Source organism: Hydra vulgaris, chromosome 12 (assembly GCF_038396675.1).
Source record: "Hydra vulgaris chromosome 12, alternate assembly HydraT2T_AEP".
Classification (NCBI taxonomy): Eukaryota; Metazoa; Cnidaria; class Hydrozoa; order Anthoathecata; family Hydridae; genus Hydra; species Hydra vulgaris.
Window position 1 is genome coordinate 7,768,965 of NC_088931.1, and position 18,943 is coordinate 7,787,907.

The 18,943-nt window shown below is 27.4% G+C and overlaps 2 protein-coding genes across 2 annotated transcripts; both read right to left on the bottom strand.

Annotated features, from left to right (window-relative positions):
• Window positions 1–1,403: 1,403 nt before the first annotated feature.
• Window positions 1,404–6,085, bottom strand: LOC100197355 (mortality factor 4-like protein 1). The gene is made up of 2 exons (XM_065811415.1): window positions 5,807–6,085; window positions 1,404–2,137 (listed from the first exon to the last, which is right to left on the bottom strand). Exons 1-2 carry the CDS (start codon window positions 6,043–6,045, stop codon window positions 1,492–1,494), a joined length of 885 nt encoding a protein of 294 aa, XP_065667487.1. The 5' UTR covers window positions 6,046–6,085; the 3' UTR covers window positions 1,404–1,491.
• Window positions 6,086–8,983: 2,898 nt separating this feature from the next.
• Window positions 8,984–11,143, bottom strand: LOC136087833 (uncharacterized). The gene is made up of 2 exons (XM_065811411.1): window positions 10,519–11,143; window positions 8,984–10,437 (listed from the first exon to the last, which is right to left on the bottom strand). Exon 2 carries the CDS (start codon window positions 10,230–10,232, stop codon window positions 9,054–9,056), a length of 1,179 nt encoding a protein of 392 aa, XP_065667483.1. The 5' UTR covers window positions 10,233–10,437; window positions 10,519–11,143; the 3' UTR covers window positions 8,984–9,053.
• Window positions 11,144–18,943: the final 7,800 nt, after the last annotated feature.

The window sequence follows — 18,943 nt, forward strand, 5'->3', positions numbered from 1 at the left end:
TATAAATTTGTTGGTGAAAACTAGTACTGTTTTTTTTTTTAAATAAAAGTAGTTATTTAAGAAAAGATCAATGTAAAGTTACATTTTTCATTTTGTCAAAAATGACATCTGAGAACTGAAACGATTCATAAACTGAAATGCAGCAAAAAAAGTTTTATTATTATCAAAATTTAAAAAAAGGAAAAACCCAAACTCATGCATAAATTAAATCGTTTAAAAATATCTCTATGGTGAACACACCAGTCATTTAATTAATCAGATATTTTTATAGGGAAAAAAAACTAAGCAGAATTCTAAGCCAAATATATGCTTTATGACAGAAATAAGATAGCGAAGTTACAAAATAGCTGAAAAGTATTTGTTGATATCTTGATAATTTGTTTTATCAAGTTTAATTAACACTAAACTTATTCATCTGACATAAACACAAATTATCTTGATATTTTAAGGTCCCTCAGATAATTTTATATATATATATATATATATATATATATATATATATATATATATATATATATATATATATATATATATATATATATATATACATATATATATATATATATATATATATTTTTTTATATATATATATAATTATATTTATGTACATTAGGGTGCATCCAACGCCCCATACATTCAAAAATTGATCTGTCCCTATTCTTAAAACTTTCTATTGGTTCTCACAAGACACCCTGTTAAATTTTTTCAAAATTGAATGAGATTTAGGGGGGCCACCTCAAGTCTGAAACTTGCAACAAGACCCTAAACAGAAGGAAAAAAAGTTTTTCAAAAGTATGTCATGTTGGGTCTCAAAAGAAGCAAAACTTTATAAAAATTTTAAAAATAGTTATCATTTTTTTGTTAAAAATACCTTAAAATTTTTTTTTGACAAAAACATGAAAAAAAAGGTTTTTTTTAATTTTTTGTTAAAAAATAATAATTTTTATGCAATAAAACTTAGAATAATAATTCTTGTGTAAAATTTTGTTATTTTTGAAATTTTTATAAATTTTTGCTTCTTTTGAGACCCAACATGTCATACTTTTGAAAAACTTTTTTTCCTTCTGTTTAGGGTCTTGTTCCAAGTTTCAGACTTGAGGTGGCCCCCCTAAATCTCATTCAATTTTGAAAAAATTTAACAGGGTGTCTTGTGAGAACCAATAGAAAGTTTTAACAATAGGGACAGATCAATTTTTGAATGTATGGGGCGTTGGATGCACCCTAATGTACATATTTGATAATTATATATATGTATACATATATATATATATATATATATATATATATATATATATATATATATATATATATATAAACTAAATTGTTAAACTTAAAATCATTTATCAAATAACAGCAGTAACGGTTAATTGCATATTCCAGTAATAATAGTAACAAATAAAAGCTTCAAAAGATGATTTCTTTTAAATTTATAATTAAATTAAATTAACTTTAGTTAAATATAAAATGTGCATTAAACCCATGTATTGCATATCAAAATGCACATCTTCGTTGATAATCTGGTGTTGAGTTTTCATACTCTGCAACAAAAAAGTCTTCAGAATTTCTCATCATAAAATCTAAAAAATCATGTATATGCATTACAACAAATTCCATACTACTTTCATCAAGACAACTGTAAGAAAGTACATTGCCTAACATTATGCATAATCGTAAAAAATGTTCACAGCCATATAGCTCACTTAGAGGCTTGTTAGGGTACTCTTTTAATAAATCGCTATATTGTGTTCTCTCAAATTTGTAAAGAAGTTGAGAGCCTATCATGACATCAAAGTATTCACATAGTCCATTGCAAACTTCAACTAATGAACTATAATTTTTCAAATCATTAGTGGTTTCAACTTTGTACTTTAAATATTTCTCTGTTATATCTTTTACTGAAAAACCTGGAGGTTTTGGTAAAGGAACTAATTGTCGTTGACGGGTAACAAAGTCACAATCATCCAAGAGATAACGACGTAAGTCTTGCGGAACGATAACTTTAACATCTAATTTTTGCACATATGATGGTTCAGATTCAGCATTGACTCCTCTGCCTTTACGCTTTTTAGACTGTGTAGAGGTACCTTCATCTTTTTTTTCATCTTTAGCATTTTTATTCTTACTTTTCTTTGCATTGCTAAAAAAAATTGTAAAAATCTTACTAAAATAATAGCTAAAAAAATTACATAATGCAATATTATTAAAAACAAAACTTTATATACAAAATTCTTATACTTATTGGAAAATGAACATTTGTTCTATTTACACAGAATACATAACAATATATTATTAATATTTATGTTAATATTTGAGGTAAATATTGTATAATAAAGTAATAATTATGTCAATACTCGAAGCAAATATTACATAATCAAGTTTATTTAACTCTATTGCATAACTCTTTTGCACCTAAATTTAAAATTTGTAAACAGTAAAAATTATTCATAAAATAAAAATTTATTTATATAATTATATTATTCATAAAGTAAAAATCAACACAATATTTTTAAAATAATAGAATAGTGAAAGAAGGCATTGTAATTACTACATAAAACTTTTTATTTTCTGACAGATAAATAAATATACATCACAGGCCCCAGCAGGAATGGCAGGCAATAAACCACGCCACTTCCAACAATCAATCCAAAATTCCAATCTGTTAAAAAGATTTAAATCTTCATCCAATATCAAACTAACAGTCGCACCTCATAAACATATCAATAAATCAACTGTTAGTCGCACCTCATAAACATATCAATAAATCAAAATGCTACACTAACATCAGGGCACAACAAATCGTTTTTTTTAATAAACGTTGATGTTTGTTTATTTATTTTTTGACAAATGTCTAAATTAAGAGGTATGTCAAAAAACAGGGATGACAATGCGGGGGAGGGGGAGGGAAAGTACATGTCCCCCCCCCTTCTCCTCCCCCTCCTTGCTCCCCAACTCTAAAGGCCTTTTTTTTTAAAAAGAAATTGTAGATATAGAGGACTTTTTTTTAGAAATAGATGGTTGTGCTCTCCACTTCGAAACCCAAATCGTCAGCCATGAATAATCCAGTTTTATTTTTAATTCTTTCATTTTTTTTTATTTAAATAATTTTTTATTAAATTATAAAGAAGTCTTATTTTCAAATAACTTTTATATTAATTAATAAGATATATAATAATTAGATATATTGAAGATGCCGACTGAATTTTATCAACTTTATATTAATTCAAAACAATTTTTCACGCACTTGCAGAGTGCACGCAAATTAATGATAACTAATATACAATTACATTATGACTGTAAACTGTTATCCATTAATACAAAATAGAGAATTTTTCTCAATTTAAATTGCTAAATTTATTTACTTATAAAAAAACATATAAACTTGAAGAAATTTAAATAAAAGGGAACTAAAAATAAAAGTTGTTTTGACATTTCTTTTTTAAATCATTTAAAGATAATAAAATATTAAGTATTTAATAAGTTATTACATTAAGTTATTATTAAATACTTAATATGATACTATTATATTTATAATATTGAGTATTTAATAATAAAATATCATATAATTGGTATTGTTAAACGCACAGTAAAAAATGAAAACTATAATAAACATAATAGTTCTATATATTCTATTAAATTAAATATATTTCTGCAAATCTTAAAAAAAATTTTAAAACTTTAAAAAGATCAAGCATTACTTTAATTTAACAATAATAAGAAAATTAAAAAAAACAGCACGCTTTTGAAGAAAGCAATGTTTTAGCATGGTTTCTTTTAAAGTAACTTCAAATCCATTCATTTTAACTAAATTCCCTATGCTTTTGTAAGTGCATGTAAAAACCATGCTAAAACATAATTACTTTCTTTAGTTGTGTACTTAGTTATTAAAGTTACAATTAACGATATCAAAGAAAGTATTAGCACGGTTTTGTTTGAAGTTATTAAAAATGTGTTTTAAATGTTAATAACTTATTTTTTTTTATAATAAATATGTTTTTTTCATAATAAATATAAAACTATCAATCGCATAATTATTTTGAAATTGCTAAAGTTATGCGTTCATTTTTGAAAATTTTAAGCAAACTCCAACATTTGTTTAAGTGAAAGTAAAGAAACGTGACGTTTGTTTTTCAGCCTTTTTTTTAACAAATGTTTGGACATTCGTTGATTTGTCACGCCCTGAACATAGTGACAGGCCTTGTTAAGAAGCATTATACCATGTGAATTTTATGTACCAAATAGCAAATTCACTTACACATTATTAAATTTTTTAAAACTAGAATATTCAAACTTTAAAATATTTAAGCGGAAAACATTAAGCAGTAATTAATTGTTGTAAAAAAACATTTTCACTGCAATTGTGAAATTTTTTTTTTTTTAAATAAAAAAACAACAACATATAAGTTAAACTATTTTCTACTTTCTGTTTTTAAAAATTTTTTAACTGAAATTGATTTTATTATTATTAAATTAAATTTACTATTAAATATTAATAAACTAGAACTTATTTTATTAAGTTTCATTTAAATTTTATTTTAAACTTAAAACCCTCTGTTTTATAATTTTTATTTAACTTCTTAAATTTCCAAACATGTTAAAAATAACTATTTTTATCAAATTTAAACTTGGTTACTTTTTTGTGTTCATTTTACATTTAACTACTTTGTTTATTAACAGTTTGATCAATTTATTTGTTTAATTTTTATTAACTTATTTATTTATTATTATTTATTATTCATAGTTTTAAATCAATAACTTTTTTTCATTTCATTACCAAAGTGCTAATATACAAAAGTGCTTAATGCTTATAACTGAATATAAATGCATTGCCAGATAAACCATAACCAAACCTGTTGGCAAAATTAATTTAGAGAATTTTTTTAGTAAACTTTACTTCGGATAAAACATAATTTTTTTTCAGAAAATTGTTATTGCAATAATTTAGATCTTCCTTTATTTATGAACGGTTATGTACTTGATAAGTCATCTACCCTTTATCTTCTAGGATTAACTCTTACTTCAGATCTCTTTCAGAGACCATATATTAAATCCATTGCAAAATTAGCATCTGCTAAAGTCGCATCTCTTTATTGTGCTTGACACTTTTTTCTCCGGATTCTATTGTTTATCTCCATTAATCTTAAATCCATCCTTGTATGGAATACTGTTGATGTCCTTTCTCTTATATATATATATATATATATATATATATATATATATATATATATATATATATATATATATATATATATATATATATATATATATATATATATATATATATATATATATATATAACATTACATTTATACAAAATGATACAAAATATTACATTACTAACAAAACTATTATTAAAACAAATTCAATTTTTTTTTTTTTCCAAGGAGTTTTTTTATCAAAAAGCTTTTAATAACGCTGTACGCTATTTAATTAAATATGTGCATTTAAGTACGATATTTACAGACCCCCTCCCCTTATAAGCATACAAACATTATTGACTATTCCTGAGGTAAAAATATTTCTTACAGCTGACTTAGAAGCCAATCATAAAACATTTCAATACAAAAAAACAAGAGGTTTTGATTAATGAATTTGCTTTTTAAATATTTTTCTTATTTTTTTATTACTATAGGGTCATTATTACCTGTTTCAGTACAAAATAGTTAAGACTTTATATGTTTTATGTGTTTAGTAAGTAGTTTCAAATTACACTCTCTCAATTTTGTGTCTTTAATAAATGAATTTGTTGCTATAAACATTTTCAAATAAAAAAATTTAATAAAAAAGGATCCTAATACAATTTGCTTACCTGTGATGATGTTTAAGTTCTTTTTGTTTTTTCAACCCTTCTTCGTTGTATTTCATCACACGACTCTCTGCAGCCCACTCATCCCATTTTACATTCCACCCAGCATAATGAATAAGATATTTTGTGACACGATCTTTTGTTCTAGTTTTGACAATTTTTGCTTCATATAGTAATGGGCCATGATAACATAAAACCTTTTCACCATCAACAAACTTTTTCTTCTCATTAGCAGGAGCCATATATTTATATTTAGATTAAAAATGCTGAATATTGTAAAAATAAAAAAAAATTTTAAAACATTTATTTGTTTGTTCAAAAAATTGTGAAATAAAATATAATTATAATTATGAAATATTTTGATTTACATGTATATTAAAATACAAAAATGTAATACATATTTATTACAGTAGTAATTTACTCACAATGATTTTAATTTAATTTAAAATAACGATTTTTTTTATGATAAAAAAATCATCATTGTATTAAATAATTATTAACACTTAGTAAAAAAGTGTTCATTAATAATCTCTTTATATTAATGCTGAACTTAATAGTAGTAGTAGTAGTAGTAGTAGTAGTAGTAGTAGTAGTAGTAGTAGTAGTAGTAGTAGTAGTAGTAGTAGTAGTAGTAGTAGTAGTAGTAGTAGTAGTGGCCTTTCTAGAGTGTTTGACACAAAACTCTTGGCAGCGAAAGTCGCAGCACCTTTAGATGTAAGAAAATGTGAACGAAAGTGTATGCAAATATTTAACTTATGTAAACTTTAAACTATATAATGTTAAATCATCAAGTTTTACAGTTTTACTCGAAAACTTGAAAACTGCATTGCGACAACATCTCCTTAATTTTAATTTATAGAACTTATTTACTGTTATAAAAAGTTTTTTGTTTATAAAATAGTAGTAAAACTTTTATTGAACAATACAGGTTAGTCGCTGAAGCGGTTAGTTGGTAGCGTTTCTGAAGTACATCACCGTGTTTCAAATCTTTTTTTTTTTTTGCAGCGCTTCAGAAATGCATCGGAAATGGGTCAAATCCTTGCACTTGTACTTTTTTTAAAATCTTTTTTGATTTTTTAAAACACAAAATAAAACATTTTTGAAGTTCTATAGATAATATATACATATTAAGATACTATAACAAACGAAAGAAACAGAAATTTTAAAAAACCTTAAAATTTCTAAAAATATCATAAGAAATTTCCTGCACATGTGGCATTATAGAGACACTGATATTATGAATGTGCTCAGGTAATTAGTCCTAACAAAATTATAGTCCAAAATTTAATAAAGAAAAAATGAGTAAGGTCATCCTGCTACTCCAGAAGAAGCTGCTGTGGAGGCCAAAAAAAAAAAAAAAAAAGCCTGTAGCTGGAAAAAACTTTAAAATTCTATTTTAACTATTAAAAGTCTTTTTTGCTATATTTATTTATTTGCTATAGGGTCATTCCATATGAAATCATCTAGACCATGACACCCTTACATCTCAGAATTTGTTCATTTTTACCTCACTTGCAGTCCATATTAAAAAAATAACTGCGAAAATTTTAGTTAAAAATACACATGGGTTTCAGAGATATTGTCAGTTGAAATAATGCTGACTCAGCATTTTAGTGATTATCTAAAGCGACTACAAAGCAACTTTGACATATAGTATCTTCATAATGGCTTGGGGAAATTTCCTAAAATTTGGTACTCCATTAGATTTTTACTTGAGGAATCCAAAAATAGCTCCCTCAAAGACTTGATTGTCTCAGGAAATGCCTTGTTTATACAATTTTGTTTAAAATTATTGACTTGTAAATTAATGATTTTTGGAGGTAAAATGAAGACTGTGGCTCAAAATCCAGAGTAAAAAGTTTAATTGTTTATCAATATTTTATCATAGGTTTACTGAAAAAAATTAGATTCACCTATTGTCTCTCTAATACTTGTTAAAAATTTGTGTTTAAAAAATGTGATTTTTTAGAAAAATTGTAACGATGGCCAGTTACAACATATCATTTCTGACCAATTCTAATACGAGTGCGGGTTTCTTTATAAGTTTCCCCTTTGGTACGATCTTTAAATAGGTTATAAAAGATTAGAGGACAATCTCTAGTTATAATAAAACAAACAAGTTTAGCTACATGCTTTTCACTTCGATCCTTTATTGAGTCCAGTTTAATTTTAGTAAGAAGATGGGCTGAATGAGCATCTCGATTTGCTCTGCAAATAATTTATGAAGCAATTTTTTGAAATGTCTAGCTTCTTTAACTTTGATAGTGATGCAGATACAAGAATTGCACTAGAATACTCAAGCTGAGATCTTACTAATGATATATAAGCCAATCTCAGAAGGTCCCTAGTTAGGTAAGCTCTCGAAAGAACTCCCAAGATACCATGACATTTTTTTAAAATATTTTCTAATAGAAATTTTCTAATATTTTCTAGGAATAGAAAAAATAATGTGTGTAACTTTTTTTATAATACATACATACATACATACATACATACATACATACATACATACATACATACATACATATATATATATATATGTATATGTATATATATATATATATATATATATATATATATACATATATATATATATATATATATATATATATATATATATATATATATATATATATATATATATATATATATATATATATATATATATATATATATATATATATATATATATATATATATATATATATATATATATATATATATATATGAAGACCTCAGTAGAAAAACCGGCGTTGTCACATTTTTCTGATTTTGAGAAAATCAATTTTTAAAGTTTAAAACGCTTTTTAAAGTTTCTATTATACTCAAAAAATGTGATTTTAGGATTTTTATATTGAATAACTATATTTATATCGAATTATTTATTTAAAAAAAAAAAAAAAAAATTTAAGATATTTTTTTAAGAAATTAAGTCTTACATTAATAAATGGACATCACTGCGTTTTTCATTGGAAACATTTCCCTGGCGCAATTACTATTTTTAACTACCCTCTTAACGTAAATGAAAACAATTTCGGACCCAAAATGTTCATAAGCCTCTTGCTTGTCTAAAAAAAAAAGGCTCCCAAAAACTTAAGGGGCTTTAAATGAAGATAGACCACATTGCTAGCTTTTCTTATTTATCCTACTAAAACTAATTAGGAAGTTAAAAATCGGGTGTGTAGTAAGTTTTTTCAATAAAAACAAGCAATACAAAACTATTGAGAAACAGTCATTAAAAGAAAATTATTTAATCTGTATCTGAAATTTCTGATTCGGAATCTGGTGTTCCTGTGTTAGTAGTGACTAGATTATCAAAAACACTATGATTATCAGGTTTGCAAAGGCGCTTAAGAACCTGTAGGTCATTATATTTGGCAGCATTTATTGGCAAAACTGTTGGATAGAGATTATACTGACTTAGAGCAGTGTCTTTTTGATTCTTTCGTCGACGTTTTACCAACACAGTATTTTCGATATTGCCATTCCAGTTGTTACAGTAGAGAAGCAATGAACGATGAATATCTTGAAAAACAAGTTCTCTGACTGGTCGAGTTTTTATCAGACATGTGCACTTATAATATTGTTTTAAGAAGTCCGAAAATCTCAAAAAATGTATATTTAAAAAGTTCACAACATTAAAAGGTGAAGGTTTTTTTCGACAATTCTTGAAAACCTGATGCCAATCCTCTGGGATTTCAACATCAGCCTTTATATTAACATTTACCATGTCACGATCACATTCCATATAAGAATGACCTCTTATGGGAAATGAAACTTTAATACACCTAAATCTTTTTTGATAGTGGACCATCCAATGCAAGAAACGAAACACAGTGTAGTTTTTATTCTGTCCTGCACATCCATCACAAAAGAAATGTAATTCAGAAACGTTGTCAGAAAGATGATTAATAATAAAATGATAAAGCATAGAGCAAACACCGTCAGCTCCTTTTTTTCCTACTGTTTCATCATATGTGTAAAGAAAAGCCTCATCACTTGATAGGATGTGAATATTAAATGAAAAAAATTTAAGCTGCCTTCGGTAATACATATCATTAGTGGATTTATTAAGCAATGGCAAATTCTTCTGAAAATCAAAAGCAATAGCTTCAAATGTGTCTGAGATTTTTGCTCTATTTTTTGCATCTGATTTTCTGCTATAAAATGAAGCTGCCTTTCTTGTGTGAAGTTCATGCTCTGTTTCAAGATCTTTCTTTATTTTTTTAAGTTTGATAATGTCTTCATCGACGGCATTTAAAAGCTCTTGGTCATTGTGTTTTATATTTACAAAGAACTCATCACAAGCCAAGCAAGTGTCTTTTCGTGGAAAACCAAACCCAATGTTAAAATTATTGTTAAATATTACTCTATATGTTTCATATCCTACTTTAACTGTTGGGTAAGCAAGTTTGAAAAGTTCAAACATTTTGGAGACATTCAGATTTTCAGATAAATAAATTTTTTTAGTTTTTCCAAGAGCTTATGCTCTTTGAAAACGACCTTCTTCTAAAATCTTTGAGACGACCTTCCTCTAAAAGAAGATATATGTTTTCGGATAGCTTCTCTGTCACTTTCTGATAACTTGTGCGGTCGATTTTTATGCTTTCCTCTACCGTCAATTGGAGGGTGACCTAAGGGAACAAAATTACAATCAATATGAATCATAGTAATAAATATAATCATTAATTATGTTTCTAAAAAGATCTACTAACCAGTTGTAGCAATTGATTTCCATATTGATTCAATTCTAGATTTTGTTATTCCAAACAAAGACATCATAGCTTTAATGCAAACCGGTACTTCAACAGCTGCTTGTGCTCTTTGCACCCTAACGCTATAAGAATATGAAAAATTATGTAAATATTCTTTATCTTTTTCCTATCGTGATCTTCGTCTTTTGATATTGTGAATTTTTATTAATGTGGCTAAGTAAGCGTCCTGACTATCTTTAGATAAATATTCGTTAAAGTTTTTAATTAATTCGTTTTTTTCTTCAACAGTAACAACCTCAAAACATACCAGTCTTTTGCATTTGCAGTCTGTTCCACTAATGTGACTTGATAAAATGTGCATTTTTTTTCTATTTTTTAAATTAACATTAATCTTCCTTTTTCTTGATTTTTCTGTTACAACAGGACAATCGTTGCTCGCCATTATGCTTATTATGTTTTCTTTTCTTTTCCCTCATAATTCAACCAATTATTACGGATTCTAGTAACCACGTGATTTTTACAACATTCAAAGCTACGGACATAGCTGTTTGTTCCAAACTTAACGCTGGACATCGCTGATTATTCCATTGGGATCTGTTTCATTTTATTCTCTTTAAAGAGGACTGGGATGTTTTTTTCATTAGTTTTTTAAAAAAATATATGAATCAAATCATACTTAATTGAAAAATAGTAATAACTCAAATTTTTTAAAAATGTGACATCGCTGGTTTTTCCACTGAGGTCTTCACATATATATATATATATATATATATATATATATATATATATATATATATATATATATATATATATATATATATATATACATATATATATATATATATATATATATATATATATATATAATTTCACTCTGCAAGGCCTACAGTTTACTATACTTTAGTAGGTTACTTATTTTTTTATTAACCGTACAAACCCATCTCTCAACCCTATAAACAAAGAAAGAAAAACAAGTTGAGTGAGGTCTGTCCAAAATAAAGTGTAAAAAATCTCCTTTAATGCCATTTTTAAATAAAATAATTTTAAAATATTTGAAGAATTGGGGATTGATCCATCAAAAAATTGCAAGACAAAGGAAAAAAACTTACATTGCTTTTGCTTGAATTTAGTTTATTATCACAGACGCTAAGTTATTCTTGTTCATAAAAAGTTAAGGATAAGTAAAAAAAATTGTACACTAACAAATTACTTCAAAAAATCATCTAGAAATTAAAGCATTAGCAAGCTTCAATTTATTACAAAATAATTCATATAAAAGAATACAAAGCAATCTTAAATGTGCTTTCAAATGATTTTTTACAAATAGATATAAAATATACCTCTTGAATTCTATTGATATGAAACATATTGATAAGCTTATCAATAGTAGGTAAACAACCTTCTTTATAGTACAAAAAAGTTAAAAAGCTACATTTTGAAAATGCAGTTTTAAAATGAATTATGAATAAAACAAAACTATAAAAATTATTAAAAAAATATAACCAATTAACTTCAAAAGCAGAAACTTTAAATTTACTAAGTTGGATAAGTGTAAAAAATAGAATAAATTTTAAATCATCAAAATTTATTTACAATGAATCAATCAAACAAATCAACGATAAACTAATAAAATAATTTAATATAAACAATTTATACAATGGTTAGTAAAACAATTTATACAATGGTTAATCTTTTTAACATCAAACTTTTGTTTTAAATTAACTTTATAGTTTTTTAAATTAACTTTTTAACAAAAACATTTGTTTTAAATTAACTTTATAGTTCATTAGTTTTTAACTTAAGTAAAATTGTTTCGCCAAGCATTAAATTACTAAAATAACTTTACTAAATAAAAAATTGTACCCATCCACTAATTAATTTTTCTTTTTTATGATTTTTGGTCTAATTTGTATAGACCATTATCAGACGTAAAATACCAATTTAAAAACCATAAAAATGATTTTATTAAAATAATGTTGCGATAATAAAGCTACCTTTGCTACCAATTCTTGGACCGAAACTACGAAAAACACTATAAATATATAATTTCAAAGTTATTTTTACAACACAGCCTAATTTAAAAACAATTCTGTGTAACAACAAATCTAGTTAGCTACCCTGGGGTGTACAAGCTTATGTGTTCGTGTGGGGGAATTTATATTGGGCAAACAAAATAGAGAATTTTGCAAAGAAGCATAGAACACCAAACTAAAAGCATGAGTGACAATTGGCATGCTTTTGGAGCAACTGAGCATTGCAAAGAATGCCATGGAATATTCGACTGGCTGCACCTAAAAACTTTATCTTTAAAAAATCACGAAAGGAAAAAAAGGAATCGCTTGTTAACTAATTAAATTACTATTCGCAAACATCTCAGTAAGTTGAACAATACCCGGTACTGCTTAACAGGGATAACGGGGTTAAAATTGCTTCAAATAGTTGGAGACCACTATTTAAGAAAATCATAAAAAAACAAAACAATTTTTATTGACGTCGTCGTCGTCGGCTTCTTTATGATTTTTAAAACTTTGGTATTTTAGGTCTGATGATGGTCTATAAAAATTAGACCGAAATATCACAAAAAAGAAAAATTAGTTAGTACAATGCTGTTTTTGATGTTTTGTAATTTATTATAAATTTACGTACTACAAGAAACGTCGCTTAAACGCTTATACCCATCCAATATTACAGAAAATGTTTCTGTTTTTATTATTGCGGTTTTTTAAAAATTTAATTAACGGACCTTGGCGGAAGCTTGTTATGAACAGGATCACGCTGTCCCGAAAAAAATAATAATAGAAAACGCTCTCTACTTATTTTTTTTTTTTTTTTTCTTAATAATTTATTTCGTCATTTTCATAATAAGTTATTTACAAAATATTTTGAGTTAAGATATGACCGGAGCAGGCAGAAGAAAAAAGTTTTATCATCTAGCCCCGTTGTATCGTTTACACTATCATAAATCATAAAATTTTACAATATCAATAAAATACTATAAATACTTTTAAATAAACATTTTACATTTTTTTATACATAAAAAAAAAATATTTTTACATACATAAAAATATATATGTATAAAAAAAGGAAATAAATATAAATTTAGATAAATAAGCAAAAAAAAAATATGTTTTGCTTTTAAGCAAACGAAAGAAAAGTTAAGAATTAAAAAAGAAGATATTAAAAATAAAATAGAACTTGAGATATATCATTATCAAGTAACTGTTTTTTTAAAATAACTTTGAAAGTTTGAAAGTTTGAAGTGAAATTAAAGTTTTACTTTCAATTGGAAGGAATGAGTTCCACAAATGTGGCCCTCGGTATGTTATTGAGAAATTAGACTGTTTTAATAAGGTTTTTGGTACCTTATAGTTATGCAATGAGTGGTTTGTTTGATATTTATGATTTATAATAACAAAAAAGTCGTCAAAAATATTTGGCACCATACGATATTTAAATCTAAACATGAATAAAAAAATACTGTAAATATTTAATTGATAAACATTACGCACTCCAAGCTTTCTAAGCAGTGGATTAGCACTGGTGTATTTACTAGCATCTAATATAAGACGGCTTGCTTGTTTTTGTTTATTTAAGATACGCTTTAATTTTGATGGATAAATGTTTAGTACAGGTTTTGTCATAAGATACAAATTGTTTGCGATTATTAAGATAGGAAAAAAATCATTTATAATTATTATTTTTGACACCATAATTTCAAAGTTTGTAAAGAAGAATAGTATGGTCCACAGTATCGAAGGCATTTGAGAGGTCAATAAAAACCCCAAGAATATATTGGTTGTTTTCAAATGCGTTTAAAATTTCTTTAACTAATTTAATTACTGCATGTTCTGTCGAGTGCCCTTTTCTAAAAAGTTTTTTTGTTATTACCAATATTATTTTGTAGTGATTTTGAGAAATAATTTTTTTTAGCTTTTCTTTTCAGGTTTTCAAACAGGTTTTTGTAAATTTTATATTTTTTTTCGTTTTGATAAGTTTAATTTTTTAAGAATTTTTCATATAGTCTTTGTTTTTTTATTGAAGATTTAATAAAGATTCCTATTCATGGGACCTAAATAAGTCTTTAAATAAATTTTAGGATTCCATCTTGATTGGATGTACTATATGTAAAATCTGAGCTTTACGGTTTTAATGTTAAGATGGCTCATAATTAATAGAAAATACAAGTTTTTTACATTTTTGACAATTAAAACAAAGCAATTAGAGGTGTATAAATCGTATGTAATTGTTATTGCTACTTTTTAAGCTAGGTAGTTTACATTTATAAATTTAAAAATACAAAAAAAAACATAAAGACATAAAACTAATATTTGTAATCAAATCAAATATTTTATTGTGCTGAAAAATTTCTCAAAAAATGCAACTTTTTTAACAGTTTCCAAGCTCTATTTTTGATCAAGATAATATTTGACTCTTAGTCAAAAATTATATAGAACTTTGAACTACAAAAAGAACAACTAAAGATAAAGATCTACGAAAGATCTTCATCTTTTGTAGATCAGCAATAAAGTTGTGCAGCTGTGCCGCAGTGATTAGAGTTTTTGTTCAGAACCAAGTGGTCCCGGGTTTGACGCCAGCTATAGCCCAATAACAGACATGGTAAGGAAGCAAGCGTGAACTTCCTAGTTAAATGCTTTTCTGCGGTGCTATGTAATAAGACCATAAGGACTTTTGGGAGCACCATATTAACCACACACACACACACACACACACACACACACAAAAAAGAAACAAAATCTTGATTGAGTTCCTTTCTACACCGTTATTAACAACAGGTATGTTTTTGATCCATACAATAAAATCTAGCATCTGCGGGTAGTTAAAAATATTTATAGTTTTGAGACTATTTTAGAGCCATTTTTTTATACTTGCCCTTGATATGTTAAAATGTTTGAAGAGAAGGTAGCTTTGCTCAGAAACCAGCTCAGGTAGTGTGGTCTCTTCAAATTATGCATTTGATGGTTTACAACGTTGAAAATCCTCCAAGGACAAAATACAGAGTTGGGGAGTTAAGAATGGCATCCCATTCTCAAAAGAAAACATTTCCAATTTTCTGATTAAACTTTCTTTAAGTATAGGCTCTCTGAATAGCTTTCAAGTCAGTTTTAGGAAGCCTAGAACCCTAAAAAAATTTTAAAAACTATGTAACATAGCAATTTGCAATGAACAAACCTGCGTTTTTCAACTGCAGTCCTCTTTTTCTGTCAAAATATTACTGATATCTTTAGCAATATAAAGAGTAAAAATGAAGATAGCATCTGCTAAAAACTTTTACTTGTGGCAGGCGCCAGGTTTATTAAACTTAAAATCTTGAATTTTTGCTTCAAGGTAAACTTTGGTTAGTTTACAGACTATTCCATAATCTTTCCTAAAAAATACTACGTCAGTAGTTGCATTTGTCGGAAATGTCTTAGCTTCCTCTGCAACACTGCGAAGAACAGAGACAATCTTATGATAAAATATTTGCCACTTCAGTTGGAATAAATTTTTCTCTTTAATAACTTTCTTGCAGATTCCAGGCTACTTCTTTTGCTTTACATAAAGACCCCTTCTTGGACCTTCAATTTTCTCACTAGTTAAAGCAGTCTGTAATGAGGTACATGTACTTCATAAATGCATCTTCTGCACATTATCCACAACATTAGAACTTTTAAAATATCAGTAGGAATTTGAACAACTCCATTAACTTTACCTGTATTGTTTGCAGTTGTTTGACGGATTTTTATTTTGGTACTAAATTCTCCAAAAGCCAATATTACTGAGCTGAACAATAAGTACGAGACGCCTCTTATGCAAATTGAAGCAATGTCAAAAACAATTATTGAATAAGCATTGACGATTATCACCATTATAAAGCAAATCCAACAACTTAAGGAAAATCCTACTGCCTTTTCTAATACAATGGAAGTATGAAGAGTTGTACACGGAAAGAAAATACCTAAAACGCCATCTTAACTGGTCATGCTTAGTTTTGTTGCCGATGAGAACAAAGATCAAATGAAACGTGAAAAAACTTAAGTGTCTTTGGTATTCCAGCATCGACTAAAATAGAACTCAGCGAGAAACAATTAGCCGATGAGAACAAAATCAAAGACTTTTTTAACCAAGGTTAAAATCAACTCTTATAAAATCATTTACGGTCAAAAGGTCCAAACAAACCTCCACCGATTGATTATAGTCGAAACAACAAACATTGTTACCAAAAATAAAATAGCAGCACGGCATCAATGTTAATCTAGATTTGACAAAAAAACAGAGAAGACAAGATAGACGATTACGAGACTTGTTAAAAAAGAAAAACGAATCTCTTTATTTAAAAGACAACTGGGCGACGGCATGTCACTGCTATGTTGTTCGTAATAATGCTGTGGTTAAAGTAGACAAATAGCAATCCAGAATAAGTATTTTAACACCATACAATGACAGTTTATTGCAAGGTTATGCGGAAATATAATGTGGAGTTCCAGACGTGACGCTGTTAGCAGTGTTCCTAGACGAAAAACGAGATACAGTTGTAAAGGAGGCAAGTGTTTATGCTTTGAAGATATGCTAACATCGCAACAGAAAAAAAATTTTGCAGACAAAAGAAAATGCCAGATAAACAAACCAGAGATGCTGGATTGAGTTTCGTTGATGAAGTTAGACAAAAACAGTACGAAATTGTGGATTGGCTACGAGCAGAAATTGTGAACCGATCATCTAAGTTGCAAAATTCCTTGCTACACCACTGCGATGAACTGCCAGGTTTAATAAAACAAACTGAAGCCATTTACAAATAGTCGCAAATAACTCGAAACCTAGTTAAAAAAAAGCTCAGCGATTTATCAGTTAATACAACCGTCGGTGTGGATGGTGTAAGCTCACATGTTATGTAGAACTGTTCTGACAACTGTCCTGTTCTGACAACTTCTCGATACCGTTAATCACAATTTTTTAGAAATCACTAGATAGTGGGTGTTGTTCTGAATAGAAAAATGGCTAATGTTGCCTAACATTTCAAAAAAAGAAGGAGACTCGACCCAGGAAATTACAAGTAAAGTGATGGAGAAAATAACACGTGACAGTATGGTAAATCGAGCATGACCTTATCTAAAAAATCAACATGGATTTATTAGTAAAAAAGAGTTTGTGATTAATTTATTGGAGTTGATGGACATGATGTTAAAAGCATTATCTGGCAAGGTATCTATAGATGTAGCATTCTTAAATTTCAGTATAGCGTTTGATATGGTTCCACACAAGCAACTAATTCACAAACTCAAGGCATATACCGGTTTCAATAAATCGTTATAGATAATTACGTGTCATTGTGGTTAAAGGTGTCAGGTGGCGCCCCTCAAGGATCTATCATAGGTCAATTCTATTGATTATTTTCGTAATCAGATATCCGATATTGTAACTCACCCGTGTAAAATGCATGCTGATTACACGAAACTGCTGGCCCGTTTAGACCTCCCATTAGCCTCACAAAATCTTCAAAGTGATATCAACAATATAGCCAAATGGTGTAAAACCAAGCATATGAAACTCAATACCAATAAATATAAAATCATGCACATAGGTAGAACAAACAACCAGAATTGAAATGGCATTATAATTCAGCCTATGCAATCAATAAAGCCAACCATGTTCTGGGCATGTTGTACATTCTTACATTGTTCTGGGCATGTTGTACATTCAGTCACATGACTTATCACCTACTTAAAATTCTATACACAACGTTTGTACGCCCTCATCTAGAATTTGTGGTAGCAGCCAGCAATTCATCGTCAAGAATCGATTTTGATAAAAGACGAGCTACCCGCTTAATACCTTCATACCGTTGACTATCATACGAAGATCTTTTGAATCGACTAAATTTAACTTCTTTAGAAACACATTAAATTAAGGAAGATCTGATACAAGCGTGTAAAGTTTTTAGCAAGATGGACGTTGTCTCATGAGGTGAACCCCATGTTCTTGGTGTTTAAGTGTCAAATCCAATAAAAATTAGAGGACATCACAAAAAATTGACTAGAGAATACGCACAAAATTGCGAGCAAAGACATCAGTTTTTTACAAACCGAGTAGTAAATCATTGGAGCACATTGCCGTCAGACGTTGTATGTGGTATTTTTGTTAACAGTTTCAAAGCTAAGCTAGATGCAAAAATTTTAAATAATCCGCATAAATACCAAGATTACAACTAAATGAAAAGACTAAAGTACAACTTTATACTTAACATTATGTTTCCATGTAATTTTTATATATTCTTGGTGTTTTTGTATATTGATATAAATTTAAATTTGAGTATGAGGTAGATAAGGCTGCCATAACTTATAGGTTATACAGGGAAAACTGTTGCAGCATTTCAATACTATGACAACAACAACAACAACAACAACTACTACTACTACTACTACTACTA